This window comes from Erigeron canadensis, chromosome 2, assembly GCF_010389155.1.
Source record: "Erigeron canadensis isolate Cc75 chromosome 2, C_canadensis_v1, whole genome shotgun sequence".
NCBI lineage: Eukaryota > Viridiplantae > Streptophyta > Magnoliopsida > Asterales > Asteraceae > Erigeron > Erigeron canadensis.
This window is the reverse complement of record NC_057762.1, coordinates 21,408,626-21,432,929: the sequence shown is the minus strand read 5'-3', so window position 1 is coordinate 21,432,929 and position 24,304 is coordinate 21,408,626. Positions and strand designations below refer to the sequence as shown.

Below are 24,304 nucleotides of genomic sequence, written 5' to 3'. Positions count from 1 at the left end.
TGTTAGATGGGCCTTTATGTTCATTTAGTTTGGTTTAAAGCACTCGGAAGGAGATAAAGATGTGTGTCCATTTTGTGTTCATTCAAACACACAAAACTTATAGGTTTATAATGAAATATAATATGTCGATTTAAATATAGCCTATTAATCATAGAAAACAAATGCTCTTTTGGTTTTGTAATTTTGTAGGCAGCTCAATTCTTAGATATCATGATTAATTGTTATTGAACTGATTTATTTAGAAAATTTATATCATTTTACACTTATAACGCTAGTCAGTAGTCACATATTCATGTGGTACGACGATATGGTGGCGGCGGTGATGAAAACGACGAATGGTTGTGGGGATGACAGATAGTGATGACGGTGATGACGACGATGGTGGTTGTGTGATTATTAATGTAATAATAACTATTTTAAAATAAGGTAATGTATTAACGTAGTTGTTTTAAAAGTCGAAATAGTTGATTATTATTTATAAATAATCTCATTAAGGTATTTTTTTATTAAAAGTATATTAGGTGAAAATAGTTAAATGAATAATTTGTTTTATTAAGGGAAAAAAAGATAGTAAAATAAATTAGATTTCCTTTGTAATAATATGGCCATGCCATACCACCATCAAACACCTCCCATACTTCCACGTTTCATATCATAAATTAAAAAACTAAACTCCATTTCTTTATTCAATTCAATTCAACACATACATACATACACACACAGATCATATATTCATCTTCATCAATCTTAATCTTTTCTTTCAAGCATTTCATCAAACATGTCATCTGCATCATCATCATCACCACCACCACCAAACAACAAAGTCAACGACATCATCGACTACGAACAACAACCCACAACCCGCCGTCTCCGCCACCTCAGCCTCCACCTCAACCCACCGTCCGACAACCACCACAACCACCTTGACCACAACCCATGTTCCGGCGGCCGTACAAAGATGACAGTAAGCACAGAAAAACTATCAAGTTACATAAGAGGAAAACATAGAGATATACAAGAAAAAGTGTTTGAGTATTTTAATAACACAAGACCTGAATTACAAACACCAATAGAGATAATGAAAGATGAGTATAGGGAATTGTGTTTGAAACAGTTGGTGGGTGTGGTTAGAGAATGTGGGATTAGACCATTGAAATATGTTGTTGAAGATCCTGCTAAGTATTTTGCTTTTGTTGAAGCTGTTGGTAGTGTTGATATGTCTCTTGGTATCAAATTGGGTGTTCAGTACAGGTATAAATTTTATATTATTAAAAAAATTATGTTTTGATAAAATTGGACTTCATTTATTTATTTAATTGGTTATGTCATCAAAAATTAATTAAAAGTGAGAATATTGTTAATTTGTTAATTTCATGATCCATTAGTTATTAGATGAAATGTTGGTTATAAGTGCATATTATTTTTACTTATCTTATAATTTTGTTTTGTCCATCGATAAATTACTAGCAAACAAATTGTTGTCTACTTGTTACGAGACCAAATTATATACAAAGTACTGTAGTTATTATAGACAAATCAGAGGAAGTAAGTAACTGCTCGTGCCGCCTTCCGCGGGTTTTGAGCTCCAATACCTCGACGGTGTATGGGGGAGGTTAAGATGTAGGCAGACCTTACCTCTACCTAAGTAGAGAGGCTGCTTCCAGTTTCTACCTAAATGGTAGAAAAGGCCCTCCAACCTTTGCATAATAAGTGCAAAATGACGAGAATCACCAAATGTCATCAAACTCGTTTCTTATTCCAAATGTCGCAGCCGATAGTTGCATAACAAAAAAAGGGTATCGTTTAATGTAGATAAAGTATCGTATCTTGGAAGAGATTGATACTAGATGATAAGTGATGCTAGTATCTGTCTGCTTGTTCTTTTTGTGGTTTATTTTGTCTGTTTATAGTTGAGAGCTATAGATATGCATATGCTCTAATTTAACCTTTTATGCAGGATTATATAAGATAATGATTAGCCGATGCTAATTTTTGTTTGTTGTTTAACTAGGTCTTAATTTGTTTACAAGAGTAACGGTAGATTCGATTTTACATTATATTGTGTTCATTGTACATAGAGTGGTCCACGTTTGTGCTGTTTATGCATGTGATCTAATGATGGATCTAAGTTTGTTGTTTGATTATGACTACCAAAGTGGGAAAACTACAACTTTTTGAAACATTTTTGCAATCAGCTTGTAATGACAAATGCATGTTAAACATGTTGTAACGAACAATAAAGAAACAAACATACGTACTTTAGTTACTCAAACAATATATTATCTGAACATCATTCTGGCATACAATGGTCATTAAACAATATATTATCTGAACATCATTCTGGCATACAATGGTCATTTGTATGTCACGATGACAGTAGTTTTAACAAATATGGTCAAAACTCATAAGTTGAATCTATGCCTAAAAGGATTGTATGTTTAAGATAGTACCAGAGTGGTGGAATTCCTCACATTTTATCTTAAATTCTTTGTGTTTATGTAGTCTATGGGGAGGCTCGGTGCTAAATTTGGGAACCAAGAAACATAGGGATAAATACTTTGAAGGTATCGACAATCTAGAGTATCTTGGATGTTTTGCCATGACAGAGCTTCACCATGGTATGCCTTTTCTTTTACTTCCTATTATTGGTTGCAGAACAGGCGGGTCCCTCATGAGCCTGGGTCAGAATGGGTCGGGTACATTACACAGATAATCGACATATGAACTTTGATTGAAAGTCTATTTTTACTGAATATAATAACTTAATTTCATCAAAATAAACAAATCTACAATTTGAGGACTGTATGGGCAATTGGATACAAGTTAGAGTGACATTGACCTGTTAATCTGTTTAGTCTATAGCTATTTTTTTACATTCTATCATCTCAGTCCATTGTCAAACAAGTACGATGATCTGTTTGACTGTTTACATATGAATGAGCTGAAATCGCCATTTTACTTCCTTTGACCGTGAGGTTAAAGAGAAAAGACGACTAACGGGCTCTATTTTGATTTTTAAGGCTCAAATGTCCAAGGCATCCAAACTGTTGCTACCTTTGATCCCATAACGGATGAATTTATTATCAACACACCAAATGACGGAGCCATAAAGTGGTGGATTGGCAATGCTGCAGTCCATGGGAAATTTGCGTCTGTTTTTGCCAAACTTATGCTACCGACACACGACAAGAAAGTCGTTTCTGATATGGGTGTTCATGCTTTTATTGTTCCAATCCGGGATCTAAAAACCCACAAAACACTTCCTGGGGTTGAAATAAATGACTGTGGCCATAAAGTGGGTCTAAATGGAGTCGACAATGGTGCATTAAGATTTCGTGATGTAAGAATTCCACGGGATAATCTTCTTAATCGATTTGGAGACGTGTCAAGAGATGGAACTTACACAAGTACCCTTCCAACTATAAATAAACGCTTTGCTGCCACTTTAGGTGAACTTGTAGGTGGACGGGTTGGGCTTGCTTATTCCTCAGCTGGTGTACTGAAAATTGCAGCCACTATTGCTATCAGATATTCACTACTTAGACAACAATTCGGGCCTCCAAAGCAGCCTGAAATTAGCATTCTTGATTATCAATCCCAACAACATAAATTAATGCCAATGTTGGCATCAACTTATGCATTTCATTTTGCTACGGTCCATTTGGTTGAAAAATATGCTGAAATGAAGAAGACCCATGATGAGCAATTGGTGGCGGATGTTCATGCACTCTCGGCTGGGCTTAAGTCTTATGTGACTTCATATACGGCCAAGTCTCTGAGCATTTGTAGGGAAGCCTGTGGAGGCCATGGCTATGCTGCTGTTAATCGGTTTGGCAGCTTGAGAAATGATCATGATATCTTTCAGACGTTTGAAGGAGATAATACTGTGCTATTACAACAGGTACAGTTTTCTTAAATCAGGTTCAGTACCTTATCAAAACAGGTTATTGTCTTCCTATTGGTCATTGGGTGGGTTAAATCTAAACACTTTTCCAAAAATAATAGAATTTCGAAGAAGTTCAATGTTAAAGATAGTGCAACGCCAGGTCGACTGTTAAACACCCCAACAATAGCTGTTGTATTGGGATTTTCTTCGTTAAAGTTAAGATTATACCAATTAATCTTGCAAAATTACATATATGTCCAAATACAACTATTTAGAGCATAAAGTACGATGTTCTTAACGCATGATTTGGATATATATGTAATTTTGTAAGTTTGGGTGGACATATATGTAATTGTCCTCGCTTCAGGTAGTGTTGATCTGCTTTAAGCTAATTATATCCCTCTTTACCTGCTTGACCCGTTATTGATAAAACTAATCCCAAATCCACGATAAGTAAATGGGCTGCCATTGCCACTGACCTCTATTTTTCTTGAAGATTCAGTAATGGTCGACTGATGTTGTTTTTCGGTTTGTATACTTAGAATGTATTCTATCCCTTCTTGTACTTCAGGTGGCAGGTGATCTCCTGAAGCAGTACCAGGAAAAGTTCCGGGGTGGGACGTTTACTGTTACATGGAACTACTTGAGAGAGTCTATGAATACGTATCTTTCCCAGCCAAACCCGGTGACCGCTAGGTGGGAAGGTGAAGATCACTTACGAGATCCTAAATTTCAATTGGATGCTTTCAGGGTAATTATGAATTTGTTTTTCTTACATTTATAAATCAGTATTATCAATACCTATATTTAGATTGTTTACACGTTTACGAGTGTGTTTGACAGTTAACTTTTTATCTGTTATTTAGAATGTTAATCAAATGCCACCTAACAAGAGAAACTAAGGAAACTTGTAGATCATTATCACCAATTTTGTTAAAACGATTGCTATTGAGCAAAAAGATCATTTGGGTTAGAATCTTATGCCACAAAAAAGGGAAAAAAAATGCTGCATTTGTTTGTGATCAGGCATAGAAATGGTTGCTCTAGGGTACATGTAGAAACTTATATTAAGACTAACTTTATTACACTTTAATAAAAAGGAAAGTCTGTTTTGAGTTTTGAGTTTCATATGGGGTTCTTGTGTTATAAACTTTTACCAGAATAATTCCAGATTTTCACAGAAATATCTAATAAAAAGTCAACATTTGCATTTTTTGAAATTGTATGCTAAAAGTATCAATGGCATTGACAATTGCAGTATCGGACATCTCGGTTGCTTCAAAGTGCTGCTGTCCGACTACAGAAGCATACAAAAACTCTTGGGAGCTTTGGTGCATGGAATAGATGTTTAAATCATCTTTTGACCCTTGCAGAATCCCACATTGAAACTGTCATACTTGAAAGCTTTATTAAAGCCGTCAAGAGGTATCTAAATATCTACTTCTCATTATCCTTCTTGATGTTGTATGGTAGAGTCACCAAAATGGCAGGTTAGATAGGTTGGGTAGCAGGTCAGAATGGGTTTGGTCAAAATAGGACCTGTTGAGTTTGGTTGACACGAAACACTCTCCTTCCACAACTTCATGTTAATAAATATTTGGTGCGTCAAATATGGAGATAGATATTATTTTTCATGGTAATCCTAATGTCTTTCACAAGATGGTGAGGTTTTTTGCATCAAAATACAATTATGGCGAAATCTGTTGACCTATTTGTTTTTGTAGTAATCTAAATTGATCCCTTCTTTACTTAATTTGTTGAGATTGCCATATCCTTTATATGTTTTCGTGATCTAATGTTGCTATATATTCTGTGATTCAGCTGCCCAGATGAAAGTTCTCGAGCTGCTTTGAAGCTTGTTTGTGATCTTTATGCTTTGGATCGAATATGGAACGATATAGGAACTTACCGTAATGTGGATTATGTGGCTCCTAACAAAGCCAAGGTATTAAAGATCGACACCATTATCATAAATAACTTACCATTTGGATTTATGTTTCAAATCTGGTTAATGGACCCGTTCTTACTGTTTTGAGTAAATTAATACAACCAGTTCTGGTTATATAATTCTTAATTATTCAAGAATCAAGATTACATAATTACTCGAAGAGTACACACCCAAAAAGCACCCATCCTTTTTTTCAAAATTTGAAAACAAAGCACATCTAAAATGTGTCATTAATAGTCTTCGTTCTTCTTAAGGTCCCAAATGTATGACTGATGCACTCCATCTTTCTATTTTTCGGCAGGCAATTCATAAGCTGGCGGATTATCTAAGTTTCCAGGTGAAAAATATCGCTAAAGAACTTGTTGATGCATTTGATTTACCTGATTATGTTATAAGGGCACCAATAGGGAGGCAGTCACCAGGTGAAGCTTATACAGAATACACTCAGTACGTTGGCTTCTAAATACAGGGTCATATAAGTCGGAAAAAGCATAAAGGTAAGACTATGCTCTAGTCTGAAAATAAGAAAGAAAAATGTGGTATAATTTGTTACTTTTTTGTTTCATAAGTGAAATGACTCGACTTAATTTCCACTATATCTTCAATGGCAAATTGCTATTACAGGTCTATTATTATATTGATACAACATATAAAGTTACTCATCTGTCTTGGATTGTTGAATGCACCTACAACTTGGTTTAAATAATAGAGTGGCCTCATCTATATACTATATTATAAAACAAATCTACTTTTCAACATTCAATATCAATAATGTATACATAATAATGCATGATGTACTATACATTAATGCTTACAACTTTCTCTCTCCTTCATAAATCATTTTATTCTTCTAATTTTTTCAAAATCTTTTATTTCAAAAACCGTACATCGATAAATTATAAAAATTATATGAGTGTTCTTAAAATTTCATTTTTTTTCATTAGAGATGTTATTTGATATACATTCGACGAATTTTTAAATCCGAGGTCGGAGCCTGTACGGCTAAGGCATTTGGCTATGACACTCTATGACATACACCTTCTATAACCTATCACCCTGACCATCTTACCGTCGCAACGCGCGAGTACTTGCTCTCGTGTCCTATAAACCATAATTCTTGCGGAAATATGAGGATAACGATACACTCTATTAGTACTAAATGATTTGTTTTCTGCAAGTAGAGTCTAACACCCTGTTTTAGGGAGTAGCGTTAGATGCAATAAATTGATCACAACTAGGGACGTTCCTTTTTTTGGCAACACTTGGTCGTCACTCGTCAGGACTAATTACTTTCTCACAGTGTTTTAGGAAACAATCAATTAAAAAACTCGATTCAAGAACCATTCATTGACGATATAAAAACATGTGGATAAAACTATAGTGTTTTACTAACATATATCATTACTCAAGAGGCATAATTTTGATCGTGCAATAAGCTATTAATCTCTATATAGATGTGTTGGCTTGGAGTCATGGTATTGTGATAATGAAATAAGCTAACAAGGTTCTTAATCCGCTAACACAATTTGCCGTGTTTATTTTATGCATTTATATGTAAATGTTTTCAAGATGAGGTACTTGGATACAAAACAAGAATATATACATTATCCTACATAATTAATGGATTCATGAACCCATGAGCAGATCTACATCCAGCCTTTTGCTTACCCTACTTTTTTTGGCTTGTAATGTGGTGTATAATTTTTAATGGTACGATCTCTAATAATTTAAATCTATATATTCTTAATACTCCATTACTGCATGAAACTTGTGAACAAAGGTTTGAGGTTGCCACTATCAGACGGAATGGGATTGTCAGAAAATCACATTCACAATTCACCTCTTGTTTTGATTCTAACATATATCATACTGCCATTTTTTTTAATTTGAGAAAGTGCAAACTAATTTCACCAACTTCACGTGCAAACAAATTCCATGTATATTTTGGTTTGTTCCTATTAGACAATCGATTTTCTTTTTCTATTTTTATTTCTTTTTCAAGTCATTTCACTTTAATATGAGTCTCATTTTGTTACGTAAACGACGTCATTTTGATAACAAAATAGGGGCTTTTGTTTTTCAACTTTTAATGACTGATATAAAAAGAGACATTTGAAAAGTACGATTGCGTAGACATAAAAAGAAAGAAGTATAGTAACATGTAGGGGGAAAAAGTCCTATAGTCCGAAAAAGACAAATAAAAAGATATATAGAATTTCCATGCAATTAAACAAAACTTTAACCAATAAAATGAACAAAAAATAGATTGTTTATGAGAAAATGATGCGAGAACCGGCACTACCACCAATCCACCATGATATACTTTCACGTCCAAATTCACAATGTGATTAAATAATGATAAAACAAAAAAGTGTGTGTTTCAGCACATATAATAAATTAATAGATAATGATAAATTAACTTAATTGGTGTGCCTAAAGATAAGCCTAATAATAAGATGATGACATGTGAAAAACCAGGGGGCAAGATAAGGAAAGAGAATTAGTGAAATCCACATGTTAAATTTTTAGGGTTTTAAGTTGATTTTTAGGCATATGAGTTAGGTTGATTAATCATTTTCCTAAATTAAAAACCTTATCATTTATACATCTCTTTACATCATTTGTTTTAAACGATTCATTCAACCTTCCAGTATAATTAAAGATATATTATACATGGTAAAATTCGAACAAACCTATCATCAAGATGGTCAAATGGGTCCTAAAGGTCATAACTAAATGTTTATATAATCATATCCTAAGAAAAACAAGCTATATATATGACCATGAACTAAAACATAAACCTAGAAGATTTCATATTTTCATATGCTAAAAGCTCTGTTTGGTGGCTTATAGTTTGAGTACACATTTTCAGCAGTCTCACATTTCACTTTAATATCTTCATACATCATCAATGAACTTTCAGAAAACTCGGTCAAACGATCAAGAACTTTGGTCAAACAGGAATGCATCTTGCTCAAACTCGACCCGATAACTTCACCATTGTTCATCTCCTCCCTATTAATCAAACTTATCTCCTTGTTCTGAAATTCTTCATTATAAAGGCGACGAATTTGACATGAAAAGTCTTTGATGGCATCACTTAGTTTTTGAGAAGGAAGAAGTTTAAGCCCATTTGACCAATCACGACTTATAACGAAGATAGGTGGGGCCACGGCCCGTCTAGGAGAAAAGACTCTTCTGCCCCTGACTCGTTCCTTTGGTAGAACGATGCAGTTTTGGAGCCAACTGTTGATTGAATCAATGTATGAATTGTAGCATTTGACCAAGTCTGAAAAACTTGATCCGAAGCGTTCTGTTTCATGCTGCAGCTCAGACATAATCTGGTTCTTGGTTTCACTGCCATATTTTTGGTTTTTTGAAGTCTTTGAATCATAAGCTAATGAGATGGTTATGTGTTGTGTACGGTGACATTCAAGTATCGACTTCCACATCCTGATTAATCTGCATTGTTTAATCACAAGTTATAACCAAAATTTTAGCAGTTTTTTAAAATGTGTCTCTTACCCGTGAATGAGTTCCAAGAGTTGCGGTTGTAACTCTTCATCCCTCATTTTCTCAATCCGTTTTGATATGGAATCAACTGTATGCAATGCAACCTTCAAACGTGAATGCAAATCCTTAGCCACGGCTCGATTTTTATCAATCAAATGAGGTTTGATATCCTTTGTGAATTGGTGCCTTAGTTCATCACATTTTCTATCATACTCCTTTCTAATACTTTCACTCGCCTGCACAACCCGAAAGCATAAAATGTTCAAACTCAAAGTCAAAGTTGATCTGTACTTGAATTGTTAAATAAAAGCAAATGGAGGCTTACCTTTACTTCATCATAGAGCTTTCTTTCCCAAGCATATACTCTTTCAAGAGTTGAAGAATGGCTCCCTGCTATCATGCAAAACTCTTCCATAAAATTATTTTCCTTATCATCGGTTGTTGGGGGGCTCTGAAGGTTCGATAACGATGAATTTAGAGAAGTTGATCGTTTCCATGTAATGACCTTTGTTGTTTGTTGAGGTTCTACATATGGTAAAACACCAATAAAGCTTAATGTATGTATTTTCTTACAAGCATTCATGGTCTAACAAACGAAAATCACGAATGTCAAACCTTACCATATAAAACAAGCGCGTTTTCTCCTCTAAAACAAGTTAAGAAAGATAAAGAAGACCCCGTTGAGCTACCTAAATCAAACATTTAAACCAAGCCATTTACAATGATCAAACGGAAAAAAAAAAAAAAAAAAAAAAAAAAAAACCCTTATAACTAGCATATGAAATCGAAATGAAACATGATATATATACCTCTTGCTTCAGAATAGCTAACTTGGATCTTATTAGCCTCAAGCATCCTCGAAACTTCATACCCTGATTTTGAAGCTCTAATGAAGTGATTCTCAATTTCTTTAATACTAGAAAGAAAATCTTTAGTTCTATGAGCAATCAACTCAACAGGATGATCATCACTTTCTTGCTCTGTCAAACAACCATCCTTTAAACTATCACATTCTTCACTTTGATCATTTTTGCATACCAAATCAGACTCCTTCACTTCACTCTCAACTACATTATCATCAAAATGCCCATTTTGATCCTTTCTTAGCGATTCAGGAGGCGTAACCAACACTCCTAAATCGTCATCTACATTCTTTCCATTTTGAAACCTATTATGACCCATTAGTCTAAAACTTCCATCACTAGGCTCAAAATAATCCCAAGAAAACCGCGGTGGTGGTGGTGGTGGTGGCTGCAAAGATTCTACATCATCTACACTAACTTTATTACTAAAACTACTACTACCTGATGGATTAAGATTAAGATTAACAGTTACAGAACTAACCCCATTTGATTTCATGTAACTTAACTTAGAACTATTGCCATTATTAACTCGTGGTGGTGGGTGTGATTGTTCTAAAGAAAATTCGGTTTCTGCGAATTTACTTAAGGCAATTCCTATATTATGAAGGGATTGAATATAAACAACATGAGCAGCTGCTAAATTGTACCTTGAATCAATTGCTTGTTTGATGAACTTTTTCCTTTCTTTGCATAAACCCAAAGGCTTACATGTCTCTACTTTTGAATTTGAAATACCCATTTACTCAAATTTTAGTATTTTTCTAGCATATGTGGATTATTTGCTTCTTGTATTTCTTGTTGAATAACCAAATACTAAACAAAAAAGGACATAAATAGCTATAATGTAGTTGCAAAATGAGTTGTTTTAGAACATATAGAGTGATAATGTAGTTGCAAAATGAGTTGTTTTCTTTTATAAAAGAAAAGGTATGAAAAAAAAAGAGTTTGTGACAAGGTAGAATGAGTTGGGATTTTGGAAGGAAAAGATAGTCCAAATGCAGAGGCTAAAAAGAGAAATGTAAGATTGTGTGATGAATATCTGGGAATCTTGATTTACTTTATGAAAGGGAGGAGAGGTGGTGGGTGGTGTTATGAAAAAAAGGAGAAGGAATCTGACAAGATGACTCATGAACACAACATAATTTGTTGTTGGTTTGATTCTATTTTTCTACAAAGGGGATTAGTGGTGTGCTTGTCACCTTTGTTGTAAGGTAAAAGATGGTGCTTTTAGTAACAAAGTGTATCATAAAGGATTATAAGGATTAAAAGTGATGACTTTATGACATGTTATTTGCAATAATTAATTAATTTGAGTTTTTTTTTCTTTGTATATATATAAACTAGTTATATTACAATGTAGGGATTGATTATGTTTCATGAATGGTCGCTCTCTTTATATAAGAATTAGAACAAATTAAAATATATATATATATATATGAATCTTTAGCTATATTAAACAGAGATAATATTTCTTAGTACAAATGGTTTGTAACCGTTGCGGCATTACATAAACCAATTTTCAAATTTACATTTGTCGCATGCATTTTAAATGCTCGTGTAATATAAATACAACGCTTTCAAAAACACTTAACTAATTCAATGTGATATACTGATATGTAGTAAAAAAAGTTTAGCTAATTTTAATTATTTCTTGAATTATACACAATGTAACACCGGTATGTTTTGACCCCGTTGACTTTTTTAAGTATTTGTTATGTCAAACACTTAGTGTCATTATATGATTAATCTCATGTCCAGTTAACTATATGTTCCTTAATGTATTTTGGTATTGTTATACATTTACGACTTTAGTTATGATAACTATAAGGTTGTGACTAGCTAGTGGTATAAGCAATGTGTGTCAAGTGGGTGAGTCTACTTACCAAAAACCCCCCATTCTTTCATTATTGTTGTGAATCATGTGTTTAGTTATAAGATAAACTATAAATGTTTCTGTAGCTTTATAGTATTATATTGTCTTGATTATAGTAGTATTTTTTAATTTTTATTCAATTTTTTATTTTTACTTTTGAATTAAGTTTGTTGGTGAGGTTTTTTCTTTAATTTTTATTTTACTTTTGAGTTAAATTTGTTGGTGAGGTTTTTTAGGATTTTAGAAATATTTCAACTTATTTATTTTATTTTTGTAGGGTAATTTAAGAAAGGGGTTGTAAATGCTATCATCATACTCATATAAATATATTCAAATTTTAGCCACCAATTAAACCATTTGGTATTAATGTTATGGTCGATAACTTGGTCCATCATACCCAAATGAACTTGATCTTTTAGTAGCTAATTTCATTAGAAGCAAATTTGACGACACCGTAGGCGAAAAATTCACTTAAAATCCATAATATTATTAATAAAAAAAAATACCTTGGGGTTATCATCATCATCTATCAATACTTTGTAAATAATTGATCTGCAAAAAAAAAAAAAAAATACATAAACATCGATAAAAGAAGATAAAATAGAGAAGGGAATAAAAAATGAATTGAAGGCTCAATGGAATTCATGAATCGAAGAAACAATCGAATTGTATGGATATGTACAAACCAAATCATCACAAATTGTGACCAATTTCAACCGGCATCAAATGTTCCAATAAAATTGCAATTTTTCTCATACGATGAATAAACCGAAAACACTAATCATATTGAACTCGAACTCAGAAGCCAAGTCAAGGGCTTCAGCCTGACCCACAAATTTTACAGCACCCCTGCAATTTGTAAGACATAAAATTTTGTATAAAAAAATTTTACAAATTTCTTTTAGACATTTCATCAAACACTTTATATGCATCACCATAAATTATATTTCTTTATATTAGTAATCACCTAAATCACAAATATGGAGGCGAACTAAAAAATTGTAATAATCACAACCTCTTTTAAAACAAAAAACCACTCCAAAAGTCACAAATAAACTGCCTATAATTAGAATAAAATAAAGTTCAGAAAATAAGAACACTTATGGATGAGTAATCTTTATACCTTTTTCAGCTTACTGAAAAACACATTCTTCCCCTTTTTATAACTTTTCTGAATACTACCAAACAAAAATAAACCAATCAATCGTCTTTCCTTCGGGGTTTTTTTTTGAACGGCATATAGAAGAAGAAACATAATCCAAATGAGAAAATAGTAGGAAGTGTGTGTTATTTTTGAGAAAGAAAAAAAATATGATAGTGTGAAAAGTGGAATAACCCTCAAATTCAAATTTCAAAACAACCGCCTAATTTTTATACACAAGATGCAGAGAAAGAAAATAAAGAAAATTGGCTAGACCCTACCTCTCTCTCCCATATTCTGGTCAAAAGGCCCACCATATTCTTTCAAAAATACGAAAAGTAACTTTTTGACATAGTTCAAACACCTTCAAATACACATCAATTTCATCATCCAATAACCTCAAAAATTAACGTGACCTATCTATCTATTTGACAGCTCCTATTTTGTGACATCAGCTGAACTACTCCTCTAATAGAGGAGGAGATGTATAAATTTAGGAGGATTGGTTTAGTTGTTTTTCTTTATTTATAAGATTGCGTCTTCCAACAATCCATTTTTTTTTTGTTTTCTTGGTTGTAATTAAAATCTTGGGTTTAAGTACTTAAAGTAAGGCCCATATGAGGATTAGAGTTTAAACTTTAAAGCACGTAGGGTTAAAATTAGGCCCATAAATATTATTATTATTATTTTTGTTAATAAATAACATTTTATGTATTGGTTTATATTTAATAACAATAACTTTATTTTATATTTTACATTTTAAATATCTATTGTTGAGTTGATATATATATATATATTTTTCTATTTTAGCATTGTTTTTTATTTTCTATTGGGTGAACAAATTAAAAATTATATCAACTGACATGATCTTTATAGATTGGTCTATTTCAGCATTATATTTTACCTTTTTATAAATATGTTTGTTATCCCTGGCTATTTGCCGGGTATAATGCTAGTTTATATATATTCCTTGTTCATTTAATATGATGAATTGATGATATGATATTTTTTTTCATCTTGTAATGCATTTTAAATGAAAAGTTTTGAGGTCAGGCCGATGCACATAACTTTCCTTTCTTGTCGCCGGAGAGTAAATCTTGAACTCTATACAAAACATTTATCCTTACTCAAGATTTATGCTATTTGTTTTGTGTGATTCATGTTTTACATCAATCGCTGAAGATTAAAATAAACACGTTGTTTGTTGACCTATTATTTTAGACCAACTTAAGTTAATATGTGATAATAATGCTTTTTGTCTGAAACCTGTTGCTAAGAAGTAACACATATTGTTGTTTGTTAGTCAGTTTCAACAAATGTCTATTAAATACGAGTAATAGTTATATAGCTACGTATCATTGTTTGTCTTATATGTACTGAGTGGCTACTGTAGATACATATATTCATACATCAAAATCCTAAGAATAAGAACTATGACATGCAACTAAAAATAAAGCTAACACCATCCATAAAAAGTTGAGTGATATTTTATCAATTATTCAATCATGGTGAAAGATATAAGTAAAAAGCTAGGACTAAGAAAAATAATTAAATATGATTAACAAATGATGCTCGTAGTAATATTGTGTGTTGTTGATATCGCAGGGAGAGCGAGATGTCCTGGGAATGATAACAAAAGTTAACCTGATATAGTTAAAATAACGACACACAAGTACACAACATTACAATACTCAATCAGGGAAGTGAGACATTGAAAGAAAGAAAAAAAAAAAGTAAAGGAGGACACCCTACCTCCGGAACCACATTTGATCCCCATCATTCTACCTTAAAGGGTTATGACGCCGGTAAAATACTTTCACTTAATACCCACATGATTTGGGCATCCCCAAGGATTGAACCCGTGTCTCTGCCCTACTTCACATATGTGCCCAAGCTGCATTGGTAACGGGTACCACTCCATCTAATGATGGATTAACATAAATGACATATTTAAGATAGAATGTTTACTTATATTTTCATAATCATAAGTAATTAAAGTAGGAAAATGCAAAATCGTGACTGCCGTCATCAAGATTCAAGAAGCGTAAAACTATATAATATGTAACCTTTCAAACTAGATCTAGACTCTAGAGTACGAAAAATAGAGCTTCCGGTCACTCGACTGATGATTTGGTTAGTAATTAAAATAATCCAAAGCAGACCATAGCTTAGAATTTGTTTGGCTTAGCTTATTCAGAGGGTTTAGTAAGAGCCTACTTATAAGATTGTCTTTTATCCAAATAGCTTAATTTTCAAAAACCAAAGATATACAGCTTTTACAGAGATTTTTTTTTTTTATATTTTGGTTAAGAGGATGTTATATGCCCTTGTTAGATTGTGTATACCATAAAATGAAGTTAAATGTCAATGCAACTTAGTACAAAACAAGCATAAGGCAACAACCTATGTCAGCAACGACATGCCACTGTCATACTACAAAGGATGACATGAACAATGTCATGAACAATCACAAGACTATGCAAGGCAGCTTCCAAGTATCCAAAATAGTTCTGATGCTTCCTGTGATCTTGAAACGAAAAGAAAGCAGTTTTAAATGCACCATAGCATCAATAACTTCAACTAATTGTTGAACTGATCTCTTCTTCGGTTGAAAAAGTCTTGTGTTTCGTTCTTGCCATAGAAAATAAGTTATTGCGGCGAGAACCAGCTTAGCAATAATTGCATTAGCCGAATTCTTTTTTGCAAAGGACATATAGCTCAGCCAAAATAAGCTTTTTTGCTAGAAAGTATAAGCTCAAAAAAATAAGCTAAGCCAAACATGCCCTTCTAATGTTGGTCAACCTAACTTTGGCATTCAAGTTTTCACGAGTCAGTCAAGTCCAAACATTACTTGGGTCACTCTTTCTTTACCAGTAATATTCAACACCGTAATGGTCGTTGCAGTACTACTCAATGTTTGACAACCTTCCGGTTTGTTAACACCTGCTCTAATTTTGTTCTCCTTATTTCGTAGATAATAAGCTCTATTGTAAACTTTCCTCCTTTGAGAAGCATTGTCTGATGCACTTGCCTGGGTTTCTTTGGTATTGAGTTGACCCATATCACACAATACTTTTTGAGCATCTTCGTTCGCCCTTACATGAGGTTCTTCAGTATTGAGTTCAGCCGAATAACATGATGTATTTTGAGCAGCTTTATCTGCCCTTACATGAGTTTCTTGAGTATTAAATTCGCCCATATCACTCGATGTTGTCTTATTTGTAATTAAGGTCACTGCCCTCATTGCACATTTCTTTGCAGAATGTAATGAATTGTTTATTCTTGGATATTGCCATGATTCAGTATTTCCTTTAGCATTTACTTCTCTTAATTTCTTCTGTCGTGCATAATATTCTTTATTATACTCTTTTCGTCTTTCTACAGCAAAATCTTATTATGAAATATATTTTGTAAGTTAGTACGATACAAAAACATAGATATCAAATATGTCATGATATACATTTTAAATATTACAGATACCTTTGTTTTTATCTATATCATGGGAGACATCATCATTAGCAACATTGCTCATTTTCCTCTTCTTTCGTCGTGCATAATATTCACGATGGTATCTTTTTCGTTTTTCTGCAACAATATTTTTTCGAGAAATATGCATTAGGAGTTTTAAGTAAACCACAAGAAAAACAAAATAATTCTATATATATTAGACATACCTTTTTCTATATCCACATCAACTATCGTGTCATCACCTAAGGTCTTCATTGCAAATTGTAAAACACATACTAGGAAGTCAGTGAGTAGTTGATTACACAGCAGAATGTAAACTCAAAAGATAATGAAAAGAAGGAAATATCAATCTCATCTAGAATGCACTTTCAGAAAATTCCCCAATTCTAGGTGACCATAGAATATCTAAACGATTTATAAACATCATGAGACATTCAGACATTATTAAATCGTATATTGGTATTGTCAACACAAGTAAATGCTTAATTCTATGGTGTAGTGGATAGCACTCTACAATTTGAATCCAGTGACCTGAGGCTACAGCTTCCATGTAGGACCTTTTTATCTGTGCTTTTAACGACCAATATTCAACGAATTGCTCAAGACTCAAGTAAATTTTTAACATTTAGCTTCTCTTACGTTTTTTTGATTATAATTTTGGTTCCTTGCATTGTTTTCTTGATTGTTAAAGAGTCAATGAGGATCCTCAATATTCTCTTACTATTACATTATATGAGTGGGAGTCTCATCATCACATGTAAAGTGTATACTATTGATTATATATAAAATTTGATAAAATTTACCAGGGGGCAAGCTCTGTTACCGAAATAGTAAAAGCCACCGATGTAAAAGTAATATTTGGTTAGTGATGCTTTGTTAAAGAATAAGCTAGACAAGGTCATCTGAAGCATTTTTATTTAAATGTCATCATGTATACCAGGTATCTGTTTTATTTAAAGGCACGTAAGAAACTTAGAGAAAACATTGATGCCTCTCAAGAAAATAAATCCAATGTTTATTAGGGTAGCCTGATCATATTAAAAGTGAACTGATATCTATTTGAGGCAGTATATTCGATCAATCTAACTAAATTCAATGATTATTAGGGTAGCCCGGTCATATTAAAAGTGAACTGATATCTATTTGAGGCGGTATATTCGACCAATTTACTTATTAATAGTTCGTTTAAACTCTAATGGGTGAATAAAAAACTAAACTATAGAAGAAACCTCTATAATTGGTTATATACGTAGAAAGTTTATTTAACCAAATACACCTTTTTGATCAATAACCTAACCCAACTCGGGTCCATTTGCCACTTCTAACTTTTATGTTAATCAAGAACAAGCAGTACACATGGTCCAAGGGTTACTATATGTTAAGGGGATTTTGATACGATGGAATGGAAAGGGGAGAAAGAGAATAAAAAAGACTTCCCTTGTTTGGTTGCACCAAAAAATGCAAATGCAAATGGAGAAGTGGGAATGATTCCCATTTTCTCCATTCTCTATATATAGTAGAGAATGAAAAAGCGCATTTTTTTCTAATATGTATTAATTTTAATTATTAATTAAAATTGTGTATTTCTCTTGTACCAAACGACATAAGCTATTATCTTTCCAAATGTTTATTCTCTTACTCAATAATTTCATTCTCTATTACATTTCTATTCTCTATGATACCCTCCTACCTAACACCCCAAGAAGCTATAAGCTTTATGCAAATCGTTGCAGAAGATGATTATTGAAACAGTAAAAACTCGTATAAAAACTATATATTAGACATATAAGGGGTAAATATGATTGTAGAGGATTTACCATAGGTACAGTCACGGCAACTTGGACTGTTGCTTCTAGACTTTTTCTTTCTTTTGTAGTCTCGCTCTGTTTGTGTATGCTTTCATATTTTGTGCAATTATTCATCGCATGATCAGAGAACCGCTGATAACTAGGAAGAACAAAACATTAAGTTTAACCTTGAACATACATATTTAGCAATAGAAAATGAACACTTTATCCCAAATGGACAGAACTATGTCAACTTGGGCCTATTTATTTTGTCAAATAGTTTGCGCAGAAAAACATATCCAATGGATCCAAAAAGTTTTAACACTAAAAACTGCTTAGGAATTTAACATGTCGAATTGAGTTAGGGTGACCCACTAAAACTTTTCCTGACCTTCTTTGAATTCATGATGATGTGATTAAAAAAAAACATAATCATCATAATAATTTTGTTGGCCCGTTACATCATCATAACTCATTATATAACAAAGATTACATTTGATTTATGGATTAATAAATTGATTTTGTTATGGAAGGTTAATTGCACAAAACATTTTGTTTTATGTTGATGTTTTAATGTACTTTGGAAATTGGCAAAAATACGCTTTCATATTTTTACTTATACAAGCACCAGAATTCATTTATGGTTGTGATGATTTGTAAGAAATTGATACTAGTAGTAAGTTGATTTTTTGTAGTTTTCGAAGTACACTGCTATTATCGCTAAACGTCTGATATATGTATCTATCTCCATACAAAAACTAAAGGAATACAGAAAATGACTGCATCAACCCCACTAAGACCTAACTGACCCTATCTTAAAGGCCCATTTTGACCTGTATCTAATTTAGTCAGCATTAGTAAGTATAATGAAAAGAAATTTAAGGTCAGACCTTAATCGAGATATAGCTGAACTTTGTACAGCTGGGTAAACATCTCCAGTACCAATAACACTGTCTTTTAATGTCCATCGGCTCATAGGCAGGTGTCTGAGGTGTGCATCGTAAGGTAAAAGCATTGGGTTTCCTATGAGACCTGCCCGACTTTGGATCAGTTATAAATGTCTAATTGGATTTTGGATCAGAATATAATGATAGTCATTCTATATATTATGCATACCATTTTGTATATCAACATCATGGACATCACCATTAGCAGCGTTTATCGTTTTCTTTGTCTTTCTTTGTGCATAATAATCACTATTGTAATTGTTGCATTCTTCTGCTTTAATGAAACACGCATTAAAAGCTTGAAGTGTATCACGAGAAGAACCAAGTACTGTGAATATCACACATACCTTGTTTTATGTCTACATCAGGTTTGATGACATTGTCTAATACATTTTCCCGATCTTCAATCCTCGTAGGACGCTACTTACATGTATCAGGCAGTAGATCATTATAATAAAAGAGTTTCAAGTTAAACAACAATAAAAAGAAGGCAAACTAAATCTCATTTTGAATGAAAACTCAGAAAGATCCATTACTCCATGAGACCTTGAAGATACTACTAATTTTACATAGAGCATAAGACCATTATAATAAATGCAGATTGGTATTGTAGAGAGACACGAGAAGTCAGAAACAATTAACTATTATTGCTTTTGTTTATAACTAAGACAGGCAAGGTCAACTAACGTAAAAAAATTGACTTCTTGTAATAGATATCACCATGTATACTTGTGTTATATGTATTATTGACCTTTAGAGGCATAGTAGAAAGTAGAAACTTCAGAGAATGAGAGAAATATTAAAACTGGTCTGGTTTTGTTTGAGGCGGTATTTGACCAATATACTTACAAACAAGTCTTGGGTCTTTCTTAATCTTTTACTGTCAAATAAAAAATTAAAATATAAAGGAAACCATTAAATGGGTCAAGCAAGTCGAAAGTCGCTTTAAGAGTATTTCTAATGGATGCAACAAACTATTAGTATAGTTTGCTTAGACTGTTCTCGTTAAATAATGGTTTCAAAATAAAAGGGGGGTAATGTCATAAAAAAGCAACATACTTTCTAAGAATATTTATTTAATTAACACTATTTTTTACGTTCATTTAGATCTATAATTACGAGCATGGTACCCACGCAATGCGGCGGCGATGACAGTGACAATAATGTGGTGGCATTGATGGATGGTGACGGTGACGGCGACCGTTGGTGGCGACAAATACGTTAAGTGGTGTGTGTATTTGATATAAAGATATTGATTTAAAAGAGTAGTTGATATCCTTTAAAAGATAATATAATGATTGTATAAATTAATTCATTAAGGGTAAAATGGTAATTTCGCATGTCCCAAAAATGTTAACTTTTCAACATGGGGGTATAATTTTTATATAGTAGTATAGAAGTATAGATCAATGACGGCCAAATTTACCTAATTTGATTTACATAGACATTTTTAGCAAAAACAGATTTACTTAGAAAATTAGATGCATTTCATAATATGAAAATTTAGAAAATTAGATGCATAGCATAAACTTACTAACTAATTATAAATAACTAACAATGTGTACCAAAAATACCATTTTAATCCACAACCTAAGTACCTAACTAGTTTCTGACCAGTTTGCCATGACTTTTGTTCCATTTTAATGTCAATCAGGTATATTCATGACATAAATGGTCCCAGACTTCCAGGTGACGTATGTATTAGTGTATTACATAGAAAGCTATATAGCTTCACGCATATTGGCAGAAGGTGATGAACAATACAGTAAATATTCATAATCTTATATTAGACAAGTAAGTTTATTTTTAAAAAAAATATTTGATAAGAAGGATCTAGCACAGGTGCAGTCACACTTACTTGGGCTGTTGCTTCTAAACATTTCCTTTCTTTTGTAGTCTCGTTCTGATTGTCTATACTTTCACATTTTATGCAATTATTCGATGCAGCTGCAGAAACGCTTTGAGGCCTATGATGAGAGAACAGGTGGTAACTAGTGAGAACAAAACATTGAGTTTAACCTTTAGATATATACATATATATATATACACACACACAGTAGTAGAAAGTGGGAACTTTGTCCTAAATGGAGCAAACGATGTGAATTGAACCTCTTTAACCTTTCCGATTTGTTTACCTAAAACAGCATACACAACAGGTCCAAAACGGGTCAACTGGTCTATCGCTAAAAAAAATGCCATAACATTTTACATTAGGTTGACCCACTAAATCCCTATTGCTCCAAATCATTCTTTTTAGTAAATATAACAAACTTTAGAATTTCAGGTATAGAGTAATGTTTGAGCATGAAATATCAAGCTCAATCACAAATGAGATTTAACCACGAAAACCATTATAATCTCCTACTACGTAGTGCAAACCTAATAAATTCTTCGTGAATCTAAGGTGAATAATGGTTTTCCCAAGGAGATGTATCGATCTTTGGAGGATAATAAAAGTATATGATTTTGATGATGATTGATGTACTATATTGAATGAGTGTAAATGTGACGAATGATTATGAATTGTATTGAATGATGTTGAATTAATCTGACATCCAATCATGGGGGTATTTATAGGATGACGATTAGGGCATCTCGTATTTTGGGCCTCGTCAGATATGGGCCTGGCCCCTGAATCCAAAATGTCAATACGAGGAATAGAACATTTCAAGATTGCGATGATATACTTTTTATATTCTGTCCATATCCTTAGAGAAAATGAATATCGACCAATCCTTGTTCCCTTGGTAATAGGATGTAAAGACTTTATGCGTGAGGCTTGGCAAGGGAGTTCCCAAGGGTTGAGGAGAGTCTTTCCCAAAGGCAAGGTAAGGGAGGTTCTCAACCAATAAGGATAAGGATAAGGATAAGGATCTGCCAAGGAGTCGGCTAGGAGTTGGCTCGGACTCGACTGGGGGGATGGGAATCGGCTGGCATTCGGCTCCATCTTAGCTGAAGATCGGCTGGGAGTTAGCTTGGATACGGCTCCAAATCGGCTGGACTTTAGGTGTGATTTTGTTTATTATTTCTTCCTTTAAGGAAACCATCAAAAACCCTTTTGCCTCTTCTTTCCTCAGCCGCATTGCTCCTTATATTTCTTTTCCATCTACACCATTTATTTAAGGTAGGATTTGTACCTCATATCATCAAGTAAATTATTTATATATACTATGCAAATGTTAACTGCACAAACCAGCAACTTGGTTTTTGTTTAAGTTACATGTTTTATATTAACATAGAGAGCATAATGCTTTCATGCTTTTACTGATAGCAGCAATATATTTTCCTTATGGTTTAGTGATTGCAAACTTGTGATGATTTGGTAAGAAAAATGGATTTAAGTTGGTTTTTGTGGTATTTGAAGTGCATTGCTATTACAAGTAAGCATATAAACTATAAATTTATAAGAAAATTATAGATGATTGGGTGTGCCAGCCAAGACCTATTTCTTAATAAGTTAATAGCCCATTTTGACCCTTTCCTAACCCATCCATCTCTCCACAACTAGTCAGTATACTGAAAACAGACGTAAGGTCAAACCTTAATCGAGATATAGCTGAAGTTTGTACAGCTGTGGAAACATCTCCAGCACCAATAACACAGTCCTTTAATGTCAATTGGCTCATAGGCGGGTGCCCGACATGTACATCGTAAGGTAAAAGCATCGGATTGCATATAGTTTTGTCAGACCCGGCCCATTTCAGATCAGAATAATTACTAAGCTTCGCCTGCAAAGATGCTTTTGATGAAAGTCCGCCAAAGCTTGAAGTAGTTAAACTATCATCCGATGGGATTGGTGTTTGCTGAAGGCCCACCATAATTTCTGTTGATCAGAATAAATACGTTTATTTAATCTAAATGACAATACCAAAAGGTAAAAAGGTCACACGCCTACATTCATAAATCACGATGAAATTTGAAGGTATATGCAAATGTGCAATTCCTAATGCCCTCGGCTGAATTTTTATATGCCCTCATCAGGATTAAAAAAGCTAATAAATTCAATGACACACATCTATGCCCTTATTTTTATTCTACTATGCTTTTGCCGGACAACCAATGATTTAGGATTCAGGAAAAAGTTATTTTACTTTTCTCTTTTATGTTTAGCTGAACTAAAAAACAAACAATAAAGATAGAAGTATTTTTATTTTTAGAAACATGTATAAAAGCAATGAGTAACAAGCTAAAAAAATACGTTTCATTTACAAGTTTATAATTAGTTGTGTGATATTTATAGTTTTGATCCTACTTGGCTTTAGCAAATTTACTTAGGTTCTATTTATGCCCACCCCTATATATACGGTTTTTCTGGATTCAAGATCATCAACTCACTATATGATGCAAAATGATTTTGGGTCACTCAGATCCGTGATAATATTTATTCATGAAGCCAAACCATTTTTAGGTCAACAAAAAACTGCCATAAAATAAAAAAAAATGTAGATTTATCTCAAAATAGAACAGTCATGTTTTAGATATTGTCTAACAACTTTCACAGCTTGAACAAATATGGATATGATATTAGTCTATTAGACACAATGGTAATCATCGATGATATAACATTATTAATTAACTCTCAGATCATACCTTACAGAGCAAATAAAGATACAATTTTGTTTATAAAAATAAAAAGCCCGCATAATTGTTTATCATACCTAAACGTACGGACGGCTGGCTAACTCCCGGGACCGACAGATATGTGGTCTGCTAGACGTGGTTTATGAGAGGAAAGGGTTTTATTTTTTTATTTTTTGAAAAGTAATGGGTTTTATTTAATTTGGGAAAAACTGGGCGGGTTATTTTAATTTTGGATTAATAGAAAGCGGGAGCGAAATGAAATTGATAACTAAAAAGAGCCGTTCAAACTTAATAATT

The 24,304-nt window shown here is 33.0% G+C and overlaps 3 protein-coding genes across 3 annotated transcripts; 1 reads left to right on the top strand and 2 right to left on the bottom strand.

Annotated features, from left to right (window-relative positions):
* The first annotated feature begins 666 nt into the window (after positions 1 to 666).
* On the top strand, positions 667 to 6,463 carry LOC122587181 (acyl-coenzyme A oxidase 2, peroxisomal). The gene is made up of 7 exons (XM_043759275.1): positions 667 to 1,251; positions 2,503 to 2,618; positions 3,021 to 3,901; positions 4,458 to 4,637; positions 5,145 to 5,311; positions 5,708 to 5,831; positions 6,136 to 6,463. Exons 1-7 carry the CDS (start codon positions 779 to 781, stop codon positions 6,295 to 6,297), a joined length of 2,103 nt encoding a protein of 700 aa, XP_043615210.1. The 5' UTR covers positions 667 to 778; the 3' UTR covers positions 6,298 to 6,463.
* Positions 6,464 to 8,630: 2,167 nt separating this feature from the next.
* Positions 8,631 to 10,976, bottom strand: LOC122588986 (protein ROLLING AND ERECT LEAF 2-like). The gene is made up of 5 exons (XM_043761211.1): positions 10,157 to 10,976; positions 9,968 to 10,036; positions 9,673 to 9,872; positions 9,360 to 9,583; positions 8,631 to 9,296 (listed from the first exon to the last, which is right to left on the bottom strand). Exons 1-5 carry the CDS (start codon positions 10,947 to 10,949, stop codon positions 8,654 to 8,656), a joined length of 1,929 nt encoding a protein of 642 aa, XP_043617146.1. The 5' UTR covers positions 10,950 to 10,976; the 3' UTR covers positions 8,631 to 8,653.
* A 4,568-nt stretch (positions 10,977 to 15,544) lies between these two features.
* Positions 15,545 to 24,182, bottom strand: LOC122589268. The gene is made up of 10 exons (XM_043761536.1): positions 24,085 to 24,182; positions 22,967 to 23,249; positions 21,285 to 21,393; positions 19,774 to 19,846; positions 19,596 to 19,697; positions 19,370 to 19,511; positions 18,510 to 18,639; positions 16,899 to 16,941; positions 16,705 to 16,809; positions 15,545 to 16,614 (listed from the first exon to the last, which is right to left on the bottom strand). The coding sequence occupies exons 2-10, from the start codon at positions 23,242 to 23,244 to the stop codon at positions 16,055 to 16,057; spliced, it is 1,542 nt and encodes a 513-aa protein (XP_043617471.1). The 5' UTR covers positions 23,245 to 23,249; positions 24,085 to 24,182; the 3' UTR covers positions 15,545 to 16,054.
* Positions 24,183 to 24,304: the final 122 nt, after the last annotated feature.

Excerpts from the sequence above, each read along its gene's own strand:
- LOC122587181 (XM_043759275.1), top strand. The coding sequence starts at position 779 with ATGTCATCTGCATCATCATCATCACCACCACCACCAAACAACAAAGTC. Across the intron at positions 3,902-4,457 it reads ATACTGTGCTATTACAACAG|GTGGCAGGTGATCTCCTGAA; the intron begins GTACAGTTTTCT and ends CTTGTACTTCAG. Across the intron at positions 5,832-6,135 it reads TGGCTCCTAACAAAGCCAAG|GCAATTCATAAGCTGGCGGA; the intron begins GTATTAAAGATC and ends ATTTTTCGGCAG.
- LOC122588986 (XM_043761211.1), bottom strand. The coding sequence starts at position 10,949 with ATGGGTATTTCAAATTCAAAAGTAGAGACATGTAAGCCTTTGGGTTTA. Across the intron at positions 10,037-10,156 it reads TAGCTATTCTGAAGCAAGAG|GTAGCTCAACGGGGTCTTCT; the intron begins GTATATATATCA and ends TGTTTGATTTAG. Across the intron at positions 9,297-9,359 it reads CTCTTGGAACTCATTCACGG|ATTAATCAGGATGTGGAAGT; the intron begins GTAAGAGACACA and ends TAAACAATGCAG.
- LOC122589268 (XM_043761536.1), bottom strand. The coding sequence starts at position 23,244 with ATGGTGGGCCTTCAGCAAACACCAATCCCATCGGATGATAGTTTAACT. Across the intron at positions 18,640-19,369 it reads TCAGCTATATCTCGATTAAG|TTATCAGCGGTTCTCTGATC; the intron begins GTCTGACCTTAA and ends TGTTCTTCCTAG. Across the intron at positions 16,615-16,704 it reads TGATATAGATAAAAACAAAG|ATTTTGCTGTAGAAAGACGA; the intron begins GTATCTGTAATA and ends TTTCATAATAAG.